General features: G+C 36.0%; 1 protein-coding gene across 2 annotated transcripts in view; it reads left to right on the top strand.

Annotated features, from left to right (window-relative positions):
* PMS1 (PMS1 homolog 1, mismatch repair system component) overlaps positions 1–23,051 on the top strand; it is a 65,839-nt gene that overhangs the window by 1,101 nt on the left and 41,687 nt on the right. For both annotated transcript variants that reach the window (XM_054562565.1, XM_054562567.1), the window contains exons 2-4: positions 7,952–8,103; positions 9,710–9,892; positions 19,811–19,913. In XM_054562565.1, the coding sequence (XP_054418540.1) occupies positions 7,972–8,103; positions 9,710–9,892; positions 19,811–19,913 (418 nt within the window). In that variant the 5' untranslated portion in view covers positions 7,952–7,971. The remainder of the gene's footprint in view (positions 1–7,951; positions 8,104–9,709; positions 9,893–19,810; positions 19,914–23,051) is intronic.

Here is a 23,051-nt window from a genome sequence, read left to right on the forward strand (position 1 = left end):
AATTTTGTGTTGGGCCACATTCATAGCCATCCTGAGCTGCATGTGACCTGGGGGCCGCAGGTTGGACACCCCTGCATGCTCTAACTTTTAAGTCTGATATCAACAACCCTTTCGCTTTTCAAAATGCATAATTTGTTGCACATGCAATAGAAGGCTGGGCGTGTTCCAGAGATTATGCTAGGGATATAAGATTAATATAAAATCTATCCTCAAAGAACCCTGAGCCAGAAGGAAGGGACAGAAAAATAGAATAACCTGTGATGAGTTTTGGTTTAGAAATAAGGAAAAGGCACTGTAGGAATACAGAGGAAGGAATGCTTAATCCATAGGGGGTGGAGGGCAGTAAGAAAGTCTTCCTTCAGAGAGAAAGGAACCTTGTAAGCTAAGGAACAGTGAGTACTACTACATTAAGAGAGACATTGTGTAGTATGACTGTCCTTCTATACATTTGGAGAATAGCGGGATGAGATTAGATAGAGGTCCAATTGTTAAGGATGTTGGACTTTACCTTCATAGTAGTTGAATGTCTTTATAAAATTTTAAGTAGGGTAGCAACATGATAAAATTCATAGATAGAACCCTATAGGTGGTTGAGATTTAAGGGAAAATACCTATTTCGAGGTCATTGCAAAGTATAAGGGAGAAATGTTGAGTTGAACAGAGGCAGTAGCTCTAGATATAAAAGGGAGAGGGCTAGATCGAGATATGTTTAGGTAGTAGGATAAAAATTTGGTAGCAAGATGCAGAGAGTAAGGAGAATTTCTAGAATGACTTAAAGATTTCTAATTTTGCCTTGTGAGACTGGATGAGCATGGCCTTTTGAGTCAAACATACCATAATGTACAGTAGTGCATCTGTCACTTACTAGTTGTGTGATCTTAAACAAGTTATTAAGCCTTTAAGTCCCATCTGTGATAGAGGAATGATGATATACATAGAATTGTTGTGAGGACCAAATGGGATTATATATATGAGGAGGGAGCCCCCCAAAAAATGGATTTTATAAAAAAATTGTGTATTCTTCCATGTTCATAAACTTCAGACACCTTCAGAGTACTCTCCATTTGATGCATTACATTTGAGATGTGTTTTCCACTACTCAAAACAGTTTTTGAACTTGTCGATTATGATGCCTTTTAGTGCTTCTGCCCATTTTTCTTTCATCTGTTACAGATAGGCAAGATATTTACCTTTGAAGACTTTTTTCCTCCAGGGAAACAAAAAATAGTCTCTCTGGATACAATCGAGTGAATAGGGGGGATGGGGCCCGGGTCCGGGGGTAAGGAGGGTTGTCATGCTGTGTTTGGTCAAAAACTGAACATGCTGCGTGATGTATGCAGGTGGCTCTTGTAAATCACGCATCATGAAATGGGCAGATGTATTGAAAGAGTCTTCAAAAATTAAGTGAAGCCAAGTGCAGCTTCTCACAAGGCCACAGGTACACTGATACAGACAGGTTTCTAGAACATTCACCTAGCGGGAGAAGCCTGTACTGCTGGGGCCTTCCCTCCAGAAGATAGTTATGGTTTTTTCTGGGTCACCCCTCATATAAAGTTGCTTATGTTAGCTATTAATTTTATTATCAAAAAGAAATAAAGGAAGCAGGTTAATTAGAAAAAGATTCTGAGACCAACTTCGGACATGTTAAGTTTATTTTGCCTCCAAGGTATCTAAACAATGATACTTAGAAGGTACTTGGAAATCAGGCCCTGTTCTGGAGTTTAGAAAAAAGCATGGTTAGGTGAGGGATGCTATGAAGACCAGTTAGAGTATATAAAGGGAAGGAGTTAAGGCAGTGTTAACTTGCTGAGAAGGAGGATATTTACACTAATGTTTACACTGGCATCAGGAAGGTGCTGATAAAATTATTTTTTATGACCCTTTGTTAGTATTAATGAAGTGTTTTCCTTGACTGAAGTATTCTGATTATTATGTTGCATCCGGAACTCTGCATTCAAAAGTTGTATAGGTCAGAACAGGGGTATGAGGAACATCTAGTGAGAGATGCAAGCCAAGTTTTTTAGGAATGTAATGGAAGGGAAGGATCATTCCTGGTTTGGCGATCAAAAGGACTATGTTACAGATGTTCCTGGAACTGGGTCCATAATAACAAGATCACGTTAGGTGGAAATGGAAGTGCAAATAGAGTGGGATTGCTGGCAAAGGAAGAATGAGATTTTTGACCTTGGTTGCTTAGATCAGTGTATTTTTAAGAGAAATAACAAAATTTAGTGGAAGGCATGAGACAGGGAGCAGGAAGATATGTTCTGTTTTAGAAATACTTATTTTGCAGTGGTAGTGACACTGCTAGAAATGCCTGTCTTGGGAAGGGAGAGATTTCTTTTGGAGATATAGATTTAGGTGTTCTGTAACTGAGGCTTCAAATTTTAATATGTCTAAGAAGAGAAGAGAGGGATTGCGGTATGCCCATATTTCTGGGAGGAGAGTGAAAAAAACATGATATCAAAGATATTAGAAGGGAGTGGGTGATGGAATTGATGGCAGTGAATATAGGTTACTTAAGTTTTGGCTTCAAAACCGAAGGGGGGCAATACTTATTGGAATAAAAGGGTTAAAAAAATTTTTGTTTTTTTAATTATATTTCATTGATTATGCTATTATATTTGTCTGTGTTTTTCCCCCTTTGCCCCTCTACCCAGCCCCCCCCCCGCCATTTCCTTAGGAAGTCTCCATACTGTTGTTCATGTCCATGGGTCATGCATATGTGTTCTTTGTCTACTCTATTTATGATGTATTTTACATCCCCATGACTGTTCTGTAGCTACCGATTTGTACTTCTTAATCCCTTCACCTTTTTCTCCCATTCCCCTAACCGCCCCCCCAAGTCTGGCAACCATCAAGATGTATCTCTGTATCTATGATTCTGTTTCTATTCTGCTTGTTTGTTTATTTTATTTTTTACATTTGATTGTTGATAGATAAGCATTTGTTGCCATTTTTTGGTTCATATTTTTGATGTTCTTCTTAAAGAAGCCCCTTTAACATTTCATATAATACTGGTTTGGTGGTGATGAACTCCTTTGGTTTTTTGCATCTGGGAAGCTCTTTATGTGCTCTACAATTCTAAACAATAGCTTTGCTGGATAGAGCAATCTTGGCTGTAGGTCCCTGCTTTTCATGACTTGAAATATTTCTTGCCAATCCCTTCTAGCCTGCAAAATTTCTTTTGAAAAATCAGCTGACAGTCTTATGAGAACTACCCTGTAGGTAACTAACTTTTTTTCTCTTGCTACTCTTAAGATTCTCTATCTTTAACCTTTGGCAGTTTAATTATGATGTATCTTGGAGTGGGCCTCTTTGCATCCATCTTGTTTGGAACTCTGTGCTTCCTGGACTTGCATGTCTATTTTCCTTCACCAAATTAGGGAAATCTTTCATTATTTTTTCAAATAGATTTCTAATTTCTTGCTCTTTCTCTTCTCCTTCTAGCACCACTATAATGTAAATGTTGGACCTCTTGAAGTTGTCCCAGAGGCTGCTTACACTATTCTCACTTTAGGGGATTCTTTTTTCTTCTTCTTCTTCTGATTGGATGTTTTTTGCTTCCTTATGTTCCAAATCATTGATTTGATTCTCGGCTTCATTCACTCTACTCTTGTTTCCCTGTAAATTTTTCTTTATTTCAATTTGTGTATCCATCATTTCTGACTAGATCTGTTTTATGCTGTTGAGGTCTTCACTAAGTTCTTGAGCATCCTTATAACCAATCCTTTAAACTCTGCATCTGATAGATTGCTTATCTCTATTTTGTTCAGTTGCTTTTGTGGAGCTCTAATATATTATTTCATTTGGGCCATTCTTTGCCTCCTCATTTTGGTAGCCTTCCTGTGTGTGTTTCTATACATTAGGTAGAGCTGCTATGACTCCTTGTCTTGGTAGCTCGGCCTAATATAGTAGGTGTCCTGTAGGGTCCAGTGGCATGACCATCCCTACTTATGGTACATGCTTTATGTGGGCTGAGTACCTCCTGCTCTTGTAGTTGAGACTTGGTTGCTGTTGGCAGATCAGTGGGAGGGATTTTCCCAGGCCAGTCAGTCAGCTGCAAGGACTGGCTGTGACCACTGACCAACAGCTTCTACCCTCCATGGAGGATCAGTTGTGCAGGGGCAGGGTGGTGGTGCTCTGACATGGTCTGAAGCTGGCCACTGGGTGAGAATGCTCTGAGGTTTCCCCAGATGGTGCAGGCCATGTTCAGCCCCCATCCCTGTTTTGCCTGAGGGCTACCTTGCTACAGCTATAAAGGAATCTGCGATAGCTGCTACTTGTGCTGGGCTTGGAGATTCACAGGAGAAGCCAAGCTGTGAATCTAGGTTGGTTGCTGCTAGTTCTGTGCCTGGGGTCCCTTAGCAAGAGGTACAGGGGCTATGGGTTTACTTAAGCTGGCTGTTGCTTATTTGATCTGTTGCATGTTTGATAGGATTTAGGGAGTTGTGAAGCATGAGCCAAGGCCAGCCATTCATATGGAAAAGTCATGGTTAACAGCTTGGGTGGGAAGGCCAGCCATTCATGTGGAAAAGTCATGGTTAACAGCTTGGGTGGGCCTGTAAGTTGGGTGGGACAGAGTCTCTGGGGATCTCCAGGGTGAGGCAAACAGTGTTAGCCAGGTTGATGGAGTCTCAGATATGGCACTAACCTGCTGGCTCTGTGGCTCTCTGGGGGAGGGTTCAGAAAAGGGACAATGGCCTCTGCTCACCTTTCTGTCTGGGAGAAAGTTGTTGCCCAGTTCCCACCTTGATGCCAGAAACTTCAGTTCCTCCCTGTATGTCATTGGTGCCCTTCAAGCTGCTATCCCAGTGATGGAGTTCAGAGGGAGTAAGTCTGAATAAGTCCAATTTAGGTTATTGAAGGGGAACTGCTTGGGACTCCAGAAGTTTCTTCCATTGACTCAATCCCCACTAGTTTTTGCAGCCAGAAGTTGTGTGGACTTACTTCCTGGGCTGGGGGTGGTCTGGGTGTGAGGCTTGGACTCCTCACTTCCAAGATATCCTTCCCAAATTTTTATCCACCAAATGTGGATATATGAGCAGCCCATTCCGCGTCTCTGCCCCTTTTACCAGTCTGAATGTGGTTCCTTTAATTCCATAGTTGTCAGACTTCTGTTCAACTCGATTTCTGGCAGTTCTGAGTGATGGTTCTTCTATATTTCAGTTGTAATTTTGAGGTGATTGTGTGAGGTGGTGAGCTGTGTTTACCGACACCTCCATCTTGATTGGAAGTGCACAGTGTTTTTTCTTTCAAGGCCAAGATGTCTGTGGGAGTCCTGGATAAAGAAGCTAGGTGTAAGTGTTAGCATAGTGGGAAGAGACATTCACCTGAGACTGAGGGAAGAAGAGAATGTACAGGTGCAGACACTTTAAGAAACCAGAGGACACAGTGGGGTAGAGGAAAGAAGGTGTATATAAAGATAGAGTTCATGCTACCTTGATCTCGGTAAACTAGAAGAATGAGGAAGATTGGGATCAAATTACGAACTGCGGGGGCAGGGGGTGATAGAAGACTTTGAGGGGGAATTGTAGAGAATCAGATGGTGATGAAGAGATTGCCCAGAAAGAGTGAGGGTTGAGGTGAGGCTAAATTAAACCCCAAAGTTTGATTGATCAGTACTTTTCTTAGATTCTTGGGATTCTCAAACTAAGATAGACATCTCCTTGAATGCAAGTTTAACCTTATGCTAGCTTCTTTTGGGGTAGGGGGAAGAAATTCATTGAGGAGTTTCGGAGGAACTCAATTTAGCTCAGGTATCCTGGGATCTTTTAGCATATATATATGCCAAACACTAGAAAGTATCTTATTTACTTCTTACCACAACCATATGATAATCATTATTACCTCCATTTTGTAGATTAGATGAGTTTTAGTCTTTAATTCTCTCAGCATTATATAGCTATTAGTATAAGGGCTAGGATAGAACCAAAAGCAATGTGATTTCAGAACCTGCTCTTTTAACTACCCTACCCAGCACTGTGCAGTATAACTGTAATGTGAGCCACACATACAATTTTAAATTTTCGAGTAGGTACATTAAAAAAAATTTTAAATAAGTAAAATTAATTTTAATGTTTATTGTAACTCAATGTATCCAGAATATCGTTTTATCCTGTAATCAATGTAAAAACTAATAAATTTTTTTTAATGCTGATTTTCGAATCCAGACTATGTTAACATGTCTCAATTTGGAGTAGTCACATTTCAAGGGTTCGTGTGGCTAGTGGCTACCATATTGGACCATGCAGCTCTATATGCTTAGAGCTGAGGCCGAAGGTTGGGGGAGGGCATAGGGTGCCTTTCACTTATGACAGCTTAATTTGTATGAATGTTAAGGTAATGAAGTAACCTGATTGTCTACTGTTTTCCTGAGTTATTAGGAAACCCTCCCAACCCTTGAAAACCTTTGAGAAGTAGTTGTTCACAGCTATTTCCCTTAAAACTGGATATCTATCAAACTAAGTCAAATATATAATTAGAAGGTAATTGTCAGGGTTAAAAAAGAATTCCCAGTATTTGTGTACGTAATCAACTGTCACCATCATAAAATAATGTACATTTTATATGGTCTTATCATTTACAGAACATGTTATATATGCTTTTTTATTTGATTCTTGTAACAGATCAGTGAGGCATTATCTCCACCTATACAGGCGATGAATTGATTTTTCAGTGGGATTTAAGTGATTTGCTTCAGTTTATGTGTGATAAAGATGAACCCCAAAACCTGTCTTTTTAAACTCTGATCTGGTCTATTCTTCTACTGTGCTAATCAGCTTTACTTTACACAAAACAAAATATTGTTGTATTTATTAATTGTGACTAGCTAACACTGCTTAAAACTCAGTATGTTGGCCTACCAGAAATGTATCCTTTAAAATCCTACGTAATTGTCACGGGGGCTATACTGCATTTCTTGCTAGTTATTGACTCTAACTTTACCTGACATTCCTTGTCTTATGTTGCCTAAGAAAGAATCCTAAAAGGACACCTTTTGTTATGTTTGTTTTGGGCACTGCTGTTTGTTTGGACCTAGATTCCATAGGATCAACTTTGTGAGCATGGAACTTAGTCATGGTAAATTAAGGATGTGCATAGTTCCCCCCCCCTCACATTTTTTGTCAATGAAAACCTTGACCATAGAAGAATTACATGTTGTCAAGCTGGTGTTTTATATTTTCCTGATATCTTTTCTGAAATTAGAAATTAAGACAGATGCAAACCCAACTCCCTGCATATTTTACAATGGGATTTTCATACGAGATTTTTTTTTTCTTTGTTTGAAAGGGTTTCATAGCTAAAACAATTACTGGCAGGGAGATTTTGGATGTACAGGTATGTAAAGGAACTTGAATGCCAGCACAGAGATTGGAGCTTTACCTTATTTTGGCTTTGGGGAGACACATGATTAGAATGTTTTGAGCAGAGGATAGATGCCTGATATATCTGGGATATGACTAATTCATATTAACAGTAATTCTAGGGTCTAGATATCCTAACTCCAGAAGAACTCCATAATTGAGCAAGACATTGTAACTCATCAAAATATATGGATGGCTAAATGCTGTTTCAGCGAGACTCCCAGGAAAGCACACGACTGACATCTGCATCCCAGAATGACAGTACCACCGGTCATTCCTACTCAGGCACATCACATAGCATGCTCTTTATATATAGCACAGTTGTGTTTATCCTTCTTCGGTTATTATCATAATGTGATTAACTTCTCTGTGCCTTAGTCTTATAAAATGGAGGTGATAATGGCATCTATTTCGAAGAACATTTTTAAGAAATAAATGATCTAATACTGTGTGTGCTTACAGTAGAGCCAGACATACGAGTCTCTATAAATGTGAGCTGCTATTATTATTATTGGTGGTGGTATTAGTTCTTTTAGGAATATTTAATAATTTTTATTTTTACAACTTACATTTTTATCTTCTAGCTACTCTGCTAGAAGCTAGAATGAAACAGTTACCTGCAGCAACAGTTCGCCTTCTTTCAAGTTCCCAGATAATCACTTCAGTGGTCAGTGTTGTAAAAGAGCTCATTGAAAACTCCTTGGATGCAGGTGCAACAAGCATAGATGTTAAACTGGTGAGTGTCCCTGAAGTTAGGGTGCATCATAATAATTTAGAAAAGTTTGTTACTGGGCCCAGAATTTCAGATTCAAGGTGGGACCCACAAATCTGTATTTTTAATAGATTGCCAGTTGTTGCTGAGAACTGCTATTCTATACCATGTCAAACTTGTATTTTGTTTTTAAATATAAGCTTTATTAGTATGAAAAAAATTTATTAAACCCAAAAAAAGACTATTTTTTAGAATTTTCTATATTCACTTTAGTCTGATTCTAATACAATTGATAATTAAATAGGATTAGATCATTATATCTGACATTTCACTTAAGAATCTTAGGCAGACAAACATGTTCTTAAAAGTTCTCTGGAAGAAAAACAGTTTTTAAAAATCATGTTATGAAGCCACCAGAAGTCCTCTTTAAAAAGTAAATGAAAGTGCAAATTTTTATCTGGCCATGTATTTTATTCCCTTGACATTTATCAGTGTCTTTTTCTCTGCTTTGTAGTTTTAAAATAAACTATTATGTGCTATACATAATGTCTGTTTCGTTATGGTTTTATGCAGTAATAATATCCTGGTTAAGAATGTTCTCCTAATTAAACAGACTGATATTTTTTTAAAACAATTAAAACAGGTCTTTGTGTTTCTCAGATGACTGGAGTTCTCATTTATATTGAAAGATTTGCTTTTCTATAGTTAATGATTTTAGATTGAAGAGAGATGAGGAACTAAATCTTGGGTGTCTCTCCTCAGCACCTTGTATATATCTATTTTACCTAAAAAATACTGACATAAGTAGTATTAAATAATTTTAGGTTATTAAAATACCAGAGTCACTGTAATTGTGGGAAGATTTTATTCCCTATAAAATTTGCGTCTGTGGCCATACACATAAAACTTTGTGAGGTCAAGTTTATGATAGAAGTTTAGTACCAAATTTAGAATATGGTATTTATAGAAAGTGGGATCACTATAGGAATTTAGATTTTGTTTGTTATGTATGCATATATTTAGTACTAGAAAACTAAGCTATGAATTGAGGGTTTTTTCCTTGATTTTTCAAATTAAAAATTCACTGAGATTGCCAAATTACATGTATTTTCTCAGCAGTTTCCTGTTGTTTGTGCAGAAGGAAAATTAAAGTTTAATGTAAATATTTAAATTTCTTATGAAAACAGTAGGTAGTTCAAGGGCGAACATACCCAAAACCCAGGTAGAAGAATGGTAAGTGCAGGACTCTTGCTAGGTGTTATTTTTGATGGTTATGGTGGTGTTTTATTTGTTTGAGCAAATGTATATACAGAAGTATCTATAATATAAAAGAATCTTTTGATCAAGTTTAAACATGGATACCTGTGATACTGAGACAATTCAAGGGAATTTTGAAGATCAGACTGAGCTTTCTTATTTTACAGTTGAATCTGAGTCCTGGGAAAGTGAGGAACTTGCCCACTGTACCACAACTAGGGGATAGTAGACTTAAGAAATTAAACTCTTATTTCCTTAAAATTAGGTTTTCATAAAAGATAAATAAATGACAAAGTTTTTTCACTTGTGTTTCTGTTTTTAAATGTAACAGTTTAATGTCTGTATACTAAAAGTATTTTTTAACTTTGTATAGGAGAATTATGGATTTGATAAAATTGAAGTACGAGACAATGGTGAAGGAATCAAGGCAAATGATGCACCTGTAATGGCAGTAAAGTACTACACCTCTAAAATAAATAGTCATGAAGATCTTGATAATTTGACAACTTACGGTTTTCGTGGCGAAGCCTTGGGGTCAATTTGTTGTGTAGCTGAGGTAAGGTAATTTATATTGACTTTTAATGATTTTATAATCACAGAATACTAGAATAAAGAAAAAACTAGGCCAGTATTTGGCAAAGAGCATGGTTTTTTTTTTTGTTTTGTTTTTGAGGTGAATATACATAACATAAAACTTACCATTTTAACCATTTTTTAAATTAATTTTATTGGGTTAACATTGGTTAATAACATACAAATTTCAGGTGTTCAGTTTTATAATAGAACATCTGTGTATTCTATTGTGTGCTTACCACCTGAATTCCAATCTTCTTCCGTCACCATTTTAACCATTTTTAGGTGTACAGTTGAGTGACATTTCAAGTACATACATTCACATTGTGTGTAGCCGTCACCACCATCCATCTCCAGAACTTTTTCATCATCTCAAACTAAACTCTGCCCACATTCTCCTTTCAGCCTATCCCCCGATAACCACTATATTACTTCCTCTCTGAATTTGACTATTCTAGCTACTTCACATAAATGGAATCATACAATATGTGTCCTTTTGTATATGGCTTATTTCACTTAGTTAAATGTCTTCAAACTTTGTACATATAACATGTATCAGAATTTCATCTTTTGTTAAAGCTGATAATATTTCATTGTATGCTTAGATCACGTTTGTTTATCCATTCATCTGTTGATGGACATTTGAGTTGTTTCCACCTTTCATCTACTATTGTGAATAGTACTGCTATGAATATTAGTGTACTGAGGTCTGTTTGCGCCCCTGCTTTCACTTCTTTTGAGTATACAGGGTCTGTCCGGAAGATATCCAGCCATGTAACATGAAAAATAGAGACATTTATTGGCAGTTGGGAAGCAAGATACAAGAAACATTGTACATAGGACAATGACACTTCAGTCCCCTTCAAAACCTTGGGACCTCACATAGTTCTCCCAATTGCCATCAGCTGCCCTGTTGTATTTTCCTGAATCTCATCAACAGTCTGAAATCTCTTCCCTTTCAAAGGTGATTTAGTTTTGGGATAAGCCAGAAGTCACGGAGCACCAAATCTGGGCTGTAGCGGGGCTGAGTCACCTGGGTGATTTGATGTTTCGCAAAATAACTCTGCACGAGACATGATGCATGAGTGGGCACATTGTGATGAAGCTGCCAACCACCAGTTGCCCACAGCTGTGGCCTTCTGAATCATCTAAATAGTGTCAGTGGAGGACTGTTCAAGCTTAATGCAAAATTTGATGTAGATTTGTTGCTTAGCTCACTTAGTCATTTTGAATGTGATGGCCACACAGTATACATGCTCACTCAGTGGCGTCTACTGCTCCTGCTGACTAGTACAGTGAAGTCATCGTTGTTCACATGTGCACATTCCAGTCCACTCTCTTGGCTGTCAGGTTACATGGATGTCGTGCAAACTGTTCTTGTTATATTAACAATGGCTGGACTTTTTCCAGACAAACCTGGTATCCCCAAAAGTGAATTACTGGGTTATATGATAATTCTCTTTAATTTTTTGAGGAATAGTAAAGTATGTGTTGCAGTGTTTATATTTAGAAGAGGAAAAAGTGTTTCAGTGGCCTGTTGGCTTGGAAAAAGTGTATTCAATAAAATTAGATACCGTAACTATAAGCACTTTTCAGAACCTTAACTATATTAAAGCATATTGTGAGTCTCTAAGGTTGGTGGTTTACAGTAAGCTTATTTCCCTGCCACCTACTTGACTATGAAACGTTTTTATTGAGAACATACCATTTCAGTTGTTTTATGGAACACACTCTGGAAATACTAATCTACTCAGTACAGATAATTAGATTGTGCCCTAGAGATGTGAATTGAGTTGACTGAAACCCCTAGTTAGAGTCAGATTGGATACTAGAATTTTGCTCTCCTGGCTGATGGTTAGGTGATTTCAGTGTTTATAAACCTTTGAATTCAGTGCCTGACCCACTTGATTGCCGAGTACCAATGGTACAATGCCTGCCTCTGCAATAGATTGTACAACTAGTTTGTGGCAAAGCTCATCTAGAACCTTGTTTTCTAGGCATTTTTAGGCATTCATTTGCTTGTATTTCAGTTATATTTTGTCACATTATTCTTTGTGTTATGCTGTTTGCCTGTTTTATAGAGTGATAGTATGTGTGTGCTAGTGAGAGACGTGGTGATTGTGAGGGTGTTTTTAACTATCTTAAGTTTGTCCAGAGATCATGTGAATCTTCATTTGTGCTTATGCTGGCAGACCCTATTTAGGTAAGAATCTTCGGGTGTAGTAAAATGATAGGATTTTGTATCTTTTGTCTGTGAAAAGTGTCAGGGACATAAGATGTTGTTTCTTTTCATCTGGTCTCTGGACATCTATTGGTAGCCTAGGGTCCCCAGCAGTCGTATATTCTCCAGGCTTACCGTAGTGATCTTCCCTCTGCCCTTCTGCCTGTAGAGTGTTGCCATAGTGTAGGCTTTCTCCATTTTTTTGTGGGTAGGGTCCATTAACTCTTTGATGGCAGGGCTCTGTAAGGTGTTACCTAGATAAGAAAGAAGAATTGTGGGGGTGAGAGGAGGTGGAGTTTAGAGTAGCCGATTTTGCAGTTCTAGCACAAAGATTGTGGGCCCTTGCTTAGAAGTCAGGTGTTCAGACATCACTAAAGGAGGAAAGACTTTATCATTCCTTAAGTGCACTCTGCTTGAAACTTCTGTCCCAGTACTAGCACATTTTGTGTTTCTGCTATTTTCTTAGCATTTGATTTATTTAAAGTTTATTTAAAGTTTACTGAGCCTCCAAAGAGATTTTAGGGAAGAGTGACTAGAGGGTACAATTGGGCATTGCCTATCATTTGCCCCAGAGACTGTTTATGGGAACCAATAGCCCTGGGATCTTCGAGAAAGAGTCTATTTTATAAGTGGGATGGGATTTGTACCAGGAAACCTGAAGCTCCCAGTACTAGTACTATTGTATAAGCTCTTGGTGACTGTGTTAAGAAATCATATAATTTGCGTGAAAACGTAAGTATTTTATTTTTTTAGCTATTGCCCAAATTTAGTAGGTCATCTTTAAGCTTTATTTTGGCAGTAAGTTTTGTTGAAAAATATATAATTTAGCATTTCTTTATTTTCTAAGAACCTTTCAGAACTGAAATTAGTCATTATTGGCCTTGTCTGCTAGGTGGCAGCACTATACTTAGTCTTTTAAAGTATATTGTACATAGGCCATATGATTTATCCAAATCTACACTGTAGATCTGATTTTAGATGGCTGTTTTGCGAGTCCTTATCCAGTGGTACTCTCTGTTCTGTTTCTTTATTTGATTACTTGAACCCACTTGATGTCTGTTTCTATCACTTTATCTTTTGTTTCATTTTTTTGAGGCATTTGAATGCCTTGAATATAGATACTTAAAATAATGTTTGCTCATCAAAATTACAAAAGGAGTAAAAGAATTGTCAAAGTATCACAATAATAGAAAACTATGAATTTAAAAAATAGTATTCAGTTTTCACATTATAACATCAAATGCTTGTAGAAAATATTAACAACATTTTGTGGCATCTCTATGCTTTTAAATCTTCGGGAGAACCACACACAGGTGTGTGTGTGTGTGTGTGTGTTGTGAATTGTGAATTTTTATATCTGTATACTTTGGATCCAGATACAGACACACGGCGGGGGGGGTGTGTGTTTGTGTGTGTGTGTGTGTGTGTGTGTGTGTGTGTGTGTACACACACACACACGTACGTACACATACGTACGTACTCTGGATCCAGATACAGACAATTGTCATTACCCCTGAAGGTTCTCTCATGCCCCCTCCCAGTCAGTGCTCCTCAAAGTAATTGCTATTCTGACCTATATCAACAAAGATTAGGTCTAACTGTTTTTTGAACTGGATCTAAATGGAATCTTACTATATGTATTATTTTTGTCACAGACAAAATTTTTTAGGATGACTTAAGTTTGAAAGGTAAAGGAAATTCAGAACTTTGGTGGTAATAGTAATGGACCCTAGTCACTACCCAGAACCCTGTTTCAGGACTGAGCACTCAGTTTCCCAGCTACCAAGAGTATTGGTGACTGAATACTCACAGCTCAGTCTCCCTCTGGAGCTTGCCCTTACCTCAGCTAAAAAGAGTTGCCTTACTCATGTCATACAGGACACGCGCATCCAGTGACTGGTTGATAAGGGGTTGTAAAGGCCCCGTTCCAATTCACAACTCTGCCATACTATCTGTGCTCCAGAGTGTCTCCCTGGGGTCAGCCAAGGCCTTGTGACTGTGGCACAGCCTCGCTTCTCTTTCTGCTGCGTCCCCACGGGAGATCACCCTAGGAGCACTCCCCAGTAACTGTCCTAACTAGTCTCTATCTCAGTCTCCTTCATGTGTAAGCCGTTCTATAATGAGGTTTTATGGTTCAGTCTCATAAAACTGGTAAGGAAACTGAGGTCTTGTGAAGACCAAATACCAGGTCTTCTCACCCCGACTTCAAAACACAGTCTCATAATCAGTAGGCTAATACCTCTTTGTATGCAGGGTGCTGTGCTAAGAAGTTTACTCCAGAGGAATGATGTACAGTGAAGTAAAAATGGAATATGAAAATTATAAGACGGTCTGTTAGGGTACAAACCTGCCATCTTCTCAGATCGATGACCACCTGAGTAAAGCACCTATAAAGATTTAGAAAAAAAGAAAAAGAAAATTTGACTTATTTTGGGATACATAGTTCATTGGTGGTAAAACTAAGAATTCAGTTCCAGTTTCATGCTTCCCAGTGCTGAGTGTCCCACAGTAGGTCATGCTGCCTTATTAGTGTTAGAAAGGTATTTATAAGTTTCAAGTACCTCATATTTAAATAATAAATATCCCAGGCCTGCAGTGGTAAAGCTCCATAGATATCAGGAGAAGTCAAGTTTGAAACTTATGTGGCGAGGGTTCTGAATAGTGTTTCAGAAATACAGAAAGCAATATATGCTTGTTAAGATCAATTACACTTAAATACTGTTGCTACTCAGGAAGACTTAATGAGTGCTTTTTTGGGAAAAATCACTTTTTAAACTTAATATTCTTCATCACTCAGAATTTCATTTATAGAAGTTTCACATTTATTTTAAGGCTCCAATTTATTTTGAAAATTTTTGGATAGAGATTGCAATTACATAATAAAATTTAATGATTTGGTTATTTTATGTGCAAACTAACTGATGCTGATAATATTAAACATATAGATGTAAATCATCTCAGGATCATTAGATTGATAATATAGGGCAGGGCAAAAGTAGGGCTATGGTTGTGAGCAGGAGACACAGTTTATTCTTGTATTATTATTTATTAATTACTGTTATCATTTTTCATACAAACAGCTGTAAACGTACTTTTGCCCCAATGTGTATGTAATTGGGGTAGTGTTTTGTCCCAATATTAAATAGCTGTTCCCCAAAACTCCAATTATTGGAATTACTTTTTTGTTAGATTATTTTAAAGATGTTAATAATTTTAGTTATAAAAAGAAAAATGTAGACTTTGAGCAAAATTGGCAAGATAAATTTAAAATACATCTAATTCTTTATTCTTTATACACTTTAAAAGAATGGGCAGTTTTCCAGTTTGTCAATAATAAAATGACTTTAAATCTTAGAATCAAACAGTCCAAAGGTGTAAAATACTCTTTATATCTACAGAGTATCCTACTGGTATTTTAAAATGGAATTACTGATTTCATAATCTATGATGAATGTATCAGTGACTGGCAGAAATTCAATGATGCGGTTTTCTTTAAGTGATATCATGAAGCATAACTTCTCTTGAAATTTTATGTTGTTTGTAGAGTACTAATTTTGCTATATAGGCCATCCTTCAGTGTTAAATTTCTGGTACTAATTATTAAGCATACCCTGTAGAATGAACTCAAGTGAAAATTCTGTTTTGACCTATTCATAAAATTTTTTACGAATACTGTGCATATTGTTCCTGTCACATAATGAAATGCAGTAAAAAATGTTTTCTTTGTAAGTTGATAATTTACATACATTATATTAAAAATAGTATTTTTTTCCCTCCAAAGAAATGTTTAAGAAACTCATACAAGTTTTTTGAACTTGATTTTAAATGGAGGCTAAATTATACCTCAGTTTCAGGAGGAATGCAGAACAGTTTTGTTTTGTATTCTGAAAATCAGAACGAATTCTGAACTAAGAGTCAGGAACCTAATTCTCATTCCCAAGTGTTTGCATAAGACTTGGCTAAAGGTATAGAACAGGTTTCTGAGAGTTTTTTCTTTTTTATTTTATAAAGTAAGGATAATGATTTGAAGGTCAAAGGAAATAATACATATTCAAGTATCTTGAATATTGTCATGTGTCATATAGTGAGTTATTTTTACTCTGAACTTAAATATGGAAGGTGATATGCAGCTGTATCATATAGGTGATGATGTCCTCAGCCTTGCTCATTACCATGTTGGCAAGCAGTATTTCACCTCAACTTTCAAAGTTTATGCAAATTCCTCAATATTTGGGGGAAATCCTTTCTAAAATTTGACAGCCATTTTTAGGTAAATTCTTTCTAATTTTCACCAAAGGTCTTTATTTTAGTGTTTCATAAACCATGTTTTTCCTTTTGATTTTCCTTCAGAAGAATTAGAATTGCCAGCCATCCTCTGCGTAATACTCATGTTTATTGATATATCCAGCCAACATTTCTTGAAGTGGTTACAGTGTGCTGGGTATTCTGACCTGTCAAGTTTACTGTACATAATTTTGTGATGAGCTAATATGAGACCTGTAGGTTTGTTGTTGTTTTATATTGCATTAAACCTCCATGGCTTCAAAGGGATAGAATGAGAAGCTGAGTCATTCTGTTTTGGAGATGAAGTTGAGACCCCCATCTTTGTGGGCCCACTTAGCTATAATAGGGTAGGAGGAAGCCCCTAGTATAATTCCAATGGTTCCTGCCTCTTGCTGCACAGTGTATGGTACCTTCTGTCTTTTTGGAACCATGGAGGTGGAGCTTTAGTTAGAATAGGCAACAGGAATTTTTGAAGATTCTGCTTCCTAGATACAACCTCTTCACAGGTAAGAGAACTCTTGTTGAAAAGGGAAAAGACAGAGCCAAGGTCTCTCTGTTGCTGGTCTCCCCTAGTGGAGTATCTGGGAGAAGGTTCTGATGTCAGAATGCCTATATTAGTGTACAGCTATGCACAGGCAGGCGGGCATACTTACACACAGTAAGAAAAAGATGTTTAAGTCATCCAGGCAAGATCCATACTTAGTTGAATCAGGAAGATCATTTACTTACTTTGGTTTTCAGACTGATGGTTCTTGGAAGCATTCTTCCAAAAGTCAGTAAAAACAAGCAAAAACAAAACTGTAACATAATTATCTAATGAATTTTTCTCAAGGGAGGACTTTTTGCATGATTTACCAGTACATATCTTAAGTGTATAATTTACTTTTTATCTAAGACATTGAGGAAAAATGTGCTTATCTAAACTTCAAGTGCTTTTGTTTAACTTGAGCTTTGTAATAGTATAATTTCTTGAAACTCAGTAACTGAACCAGAATCAGTTTTTAATAAGTGATAGCTAATATAACCTCTAAGGTCCTCTAAGAAATTCTAAAAGCTCTTTTAAAATAAACTTCTTTTAAAATTCTTTGAATAAATTTTCGTATTTCTTTTACTAACACTGCTAGATTCATTCACTACCACAATCCCTCAATGTCTCCATTAAGAGGCATTGGTAATAATATGTATATTAGCAATATTTCTGAGGTGGAGTTACTGCAGGTTCAAATGCTAGCTACTGGACTGCTTACACATTCTGAACCTGTGCCTGGTCCAAAAAAAGGTTTCCTGCCTAGGACACAGGGTCATATGATGAAATGAACTCTTGAAATACAATTCCTTCCTCTGAGGAACACACTGTATTTCATGAATTTGTGAAACATGCTTAATGTGTTTTATCCTTCACTATCTTTAGTAGTGAATTGCAAAGCCTTTCCTACCTAAGTGAATTTTCATAGTACCCTACACATTCTAATTTTTAAAAGTTTAATGTTGGAAAATAATACTGTGTTCTTTTTTTTTTTCTTTTTACTTGAACATGAGTTACATTATGAGTCCTATAAGTCCTATTTTGCTTTTTAGTTCTTTAATTTATTCATCTAGGCTGGAGTATATTTACTATTCACTAATGTTCTTAAAGGATGAACAAGTTAATATCTGTAAAGTGCTTTAATGTAGTTAAAGCAAAACCAATGTAACCTTATAAAGTATTAGCATCATCTTCATCTTATCATCACCCTCCCCTTAAAGATGATACTGTAATTTATTCAGGACCATCTAGTAAGCCACTGGCAGAGTTAGTGCTAGAACTCAGAGTTCCAGGGCTGCCTTTGCTCATTGACACCAACTTTAGGTCAGGTGGCTAGGTCTTTAGAGAATAGAAATAGAATTCAGTTGACCTTGGCATTTTAGAGAAGTGGTTGGTTAAATGGAGAATTGTTTTTAAAGGGACAATCATAAAGTGATTAGAGACAAAGAAAATTTCTAGCAATCTGTTTTCTTTATTTTGACAAACTTTACTAGAAGAAATCACTGTTGGACACAGTGGAGTTGTGAAGTAGCTGAGAAGATTAATTATCAGAAAAAATTTTAAATTACACAGTTTTGAAACATGGATTATATTATTGGAAGAAGTAAAATAATCGCTTAAGATTATTAGAGAGCCGTTATTGCAGAAATAGCAGCCTGAAGCAATGCCCCTGGTGAGGATTTTGTGGATGTCACCCTTAGAGTGAATCTAATAGACCATACTAGTACTATTCCTGAGAGAAGCCATCCTATCTCCTGATGACTTCTTTTCAATTCCCTGCATAGTATCCACATGTTCCACAGAGCCATATGGCCTACGATAAATCGGTGCATGGTTAGAACAGGGTGACAGAACAATCAGATATAGACTCAGCTGGACCTAGTTAAGTTCTAGCAGTGGAGCTGGATTTGTAGTTTCTTTCTGTGTTACATAGATTTTTTTTTTAAGATTTTATTTTTTTGCTTTTAGAGAGAGGGTAAGGGAGGGATAAAGAAAGGAAGAGAAACATCAAGTCAGTTGCCTCTCATTACTAACCCACATCCAGGCTTGCACCCTGACCAGGAATTGAACTGAAAACCTTTTACTTTGTGGGATTATGCCCAACCAAGCCATACCGGTCAGGGCCATATAGATTTATTTTAAGATAACCAGTTCTGTTCAGTCCAAGGATGGCCAAGAAAGATTGCTTCCGATTTGGGGTCAGCATTGTTCACCAGAAGTGTGAGAAAGCTACCTTTTTCTGAATCCACCCTGCTCTCCTTGCCAGCCAGCATCTCTACACCCTACCTATGGTATTTTCTGGCAAGGATATGGTTTACTATTGTTATACTCTCATACAAATCTTAGGAGATGTGTAAGCAGAGTTTAAGAAAAAATTGGGCATACATATGTATGTGTTAATTTGTATGTTTTTATTCTTTTGAACCATTAACTTGAAATACAGAAATGCAGTATTATACAAAATATAAAAGGAGGGAATGATAACTTTACAAAAGGATTATTTACTAACAAATTTATAGTCTGTTAAAAAAGCAAGCTTACCTAATGCATTTGAGGTTTTGATTTTATAAATGAGTCACACAACACATATAGTAAAAATAGCCACTTCAGGCTATTTTTATATGGCTAAAATTCAGGCTAAAATATATGAGTATTTTAATTAAAGTAAAATATTTAAAAATTGGTAATTTAACTTAAAAATATATTGCTTATTAATGTAATTCAAAGCAATATAAGAATAGTGGCCATAAGAATTTATTAAAGTCTTCAATATTAAGTAAATATATAATTGTTTTAAATCGGGTTTGATAATGAGCTCTCTGTAAAAATTATAATTTTATTAGAAGTTTTGGGGTTTTTTTTAATTCCAGGTTTTAATTACAACAAGGACAGCTGCTGATAATTTTAGCACCCAGTATGTTTTAGATGGCAGTGGTCACATAATTTCTCAAAAACCTTCACATCTTGGTCAAGGTAAGAGAGTAGCTTTGTAACATTCTTTGCCTTTTCTGTCTTAATGGTTTATTCTTAAAAATTCTCACTCCTTTGATTCAAATGTTTCAGGCTTGATAATAGCTAGTCAACTTCCAAGTGAACATTTGGCCTCTACTTTAGCTACCAGTCTCCTAAATACTTAGAATTGGTCTCAAGAGGAACTGTGTAAAAAACTTTGGACAACAACATTGATTAGTTACTCTTCCGTAAAAACTGTAAGAGCAGTTATTTTATTCTCGCTGGATTACTACTGTCACTTTTATATATGAAGGATAATACTTGATTGAGATGCCTAAAACATTGCTGATTTTGTAATCATGGTAATAAACCCATATCATCAAGATATTACAACTAAATAATTTAAAATATATTTAGTTACAAAAACTTCAAACGTGCACAAGGAGATTGGATAGTGTACCCATCACTCATTTTATTTATTTTTAAAAATATTTTATTTATTTTTATAGAGAGGGGAAGGAAGAGAGGGAAAGAAACATCAATGTGTGGTTGCCTCTCATGTGTCCCCTACTGGGGACCCAGGCATGTGCTCTGACTGGGAATCGAACCAGAGACCCTTTGTTTGCAGTCCAGTGCTCAGTCCACTGAGCCACACCAGCCAAGGTCCCATCACTCAGTTTAAAAAATTACTAACTCTTCAGTAATGTTTCATATAATACCCTCATCTACTTACTCCTTTTCTGTATTATTTAAAGTAAATAATTATTTTAATTATTATTGCTATTGGTCATTTATATTTTTAGTGTTTAATACATTTAAGTAATTTTATTGTATTTTAATTGACATTTTATATTTCTGAGTACCCTTAAGTGGGGAATAATCTCTTCAGGCTTGCATTTCACGTATCTCCTTTAATCTTTCTCATACTGCTAACTTTTGGTAATAGGATGTTTAAAGTTGAGAGAATATTAAAGGTATAACCTCTCCAGAATCATGTCCACAAAAATTGTTAAATCTGAAAAGGAACCTGTGTTTTTGTTGTTGGTTGCCCTTCTTCTCCAATTTGTATTGTAAATTCATTTTTAATTTTGTGCTCTCTCCCTATAATTTATCAGTGTATTATATTTCTTTTGTGGTTTATTCCCTCCAGTTTTAATGTTAAATTATTTGATTTATTTTTTCAAATGACTTGCGTTTCTTCATTGAAATTTATTTTCTTGTATCTTAACACTAATATCAAATTTTCTCATTCTTTTTTTATAAACCTCCAATTAGTTATTGATTAGTTTTTTCCATTAAGAAATAACACTTTTGTATCCACATGGGGGAAAGAGTAAAACTCCTAAGAAAACACAATAAAATTTTTTCTAATTCAGTTCATAAAAATGAGCTTATCTAATTACTAATTAATGTGACACATAATAATGTACATGTTTTATTTTAGAATAATATTGTGATTCTTTCTATGTTTGGAAGATTAGGACAAAGAGAGGCATTTTTAAATATGGTTACTCTCCAGAAATGCTCTAACCCCAGTTCTTAGGAGTTCAAATTAGGAAACCATTAGGAGATATTTGAGTGGCTATCCAGTAGAGTACTTTGAAGTAATCTAGTCACCTTATAAAACTTAAATGTATTTATTTTTATCTTAGTAGTAGCCAGCCTAATCTGGATGGCCAGTGGCTTTGCATCACTCATACTTTTCATGCTTTCCTACATTCATCTCCATGAAAACTATGAAATAACAATTCTTAAATGTGGAATCCTGATCTTTGCCTGTTTCTGATTGATTTTTCTTTTCTTCTGACCTAAGTGTCCTGTTTTTAGTAAGTGAGATCAGGTATGCATATTAAGGGATTTCTACAGTCAATAAATGAACTGTATTTTCTTTAGCAATATTTCTTTTACCTTAAGAAACAGCATACTTGGAAATTCAGTAGCTGCTAAACTAGGAGAAAAAAGTAATTGCCTTTCATAGCTCACTTTTTTCTCCTAATTACAGTTTATTGGCTATGGAAACAACAATAAAAAAATCAAGCTCTTAGATTCAAACTGTTTGATTAGTTTGATTTCAAAAAAAAATCAAGCTCTTAGGTGGACATATTATAGAAATCCACAAACACTTTCAAAAGCATTTTACATTTATATTGCCTTAGTGCTGATAGTTTTTGAGTGATTGAATCACGTACTCACATTTCACCAGCAGCTGTCATTCAGCTTCCATTTAAATATTTTCTGTGTAAGATAAAACTACAGTTCAGCCATCTTAATTAATACCTGTGCATTTAGAGTTCTTGTAGATTAATTTCTGCTGTCATGTAAAACATCCTTACTTAGCAGTTACTCCTCATATCATCTGATAAGATGGCACCTGTAGACACCCTAACTGTAGATGCAGGGGCAACTTGCAAAAGATCTTTTTTAAGCATTGGAAAATTTGTTACCCCTTAAAAAAAACATTTTAAAATGTTTAAAAATAGTTTACTGGAGATTCCAGTTCTGGTATAGGTATTTGTTTTATGGGTTAATTTAGCCATTTAAAATGATTTTTGTGTTTAACAGTATGCCATTTAAAATTACTCTTACCTTCCGTTTGCTTTTATTTTAACACATTTAAAAAAAATAAATATAAAAATAAGTCTTCAGCTTTTAAATTCTTTTACCAAGTACTCTGACTAAATTATTTGTTTTAATCATTCATTTTTTGTCATCATTTCTGTTCCCTTTATCCTAATCAGTATTAAGCTTTCTAAATTGATTTACTGTCCTGGAAAAATTCTTTTAACACCTCCTAGTACTTCTTCTTCCTTAGGAATTTCTCAGATGCCAAAAGTAGTATATTTAAAGTACTCCGAGAGGCTATTTCCTTTCCCTACCCTGTTACTAGAGTAGAGCATCATGTTCTTTGTAAATCCCTGCTATGTGTGATTGTGCATGTATTGAAAGATTTTTTAATCTTGAGAATGAAACTTTAATAAATAGTTTAAGGAAATTCTGATATATTCAATCAATCATACCTCTTTACATTAGGAATATAAATAGCTGCCTATATAAATGGCATAACATAGGCATTGTATAAAAATATAACAGGGAGCATATCACAGGACTGCAGTTTAATTCTGGTGTTTGTAGAATGCGCTAAAGTTAGAGAGCTGAGCA

The sequence above is a fragment of the Pteronotus mesoamericanus genome, unplaced genomic scaffold (genome assembly GCF_021234165.1).
Source record: "Pteronotus mesoamericanus isolate MK-2021 breed Mesoamerican mustached bat unplaced genomic scaffold, CSHL_Meso_final scaffold_651, whole genome shotgun sequence".
Taxonomy (NCBI): Eukaryota; Metazoa; Chordata; class Mammalia; order Chiroptera; family Mormoopidae; genus Pteronotus; species Pteronotus mesoamericanus.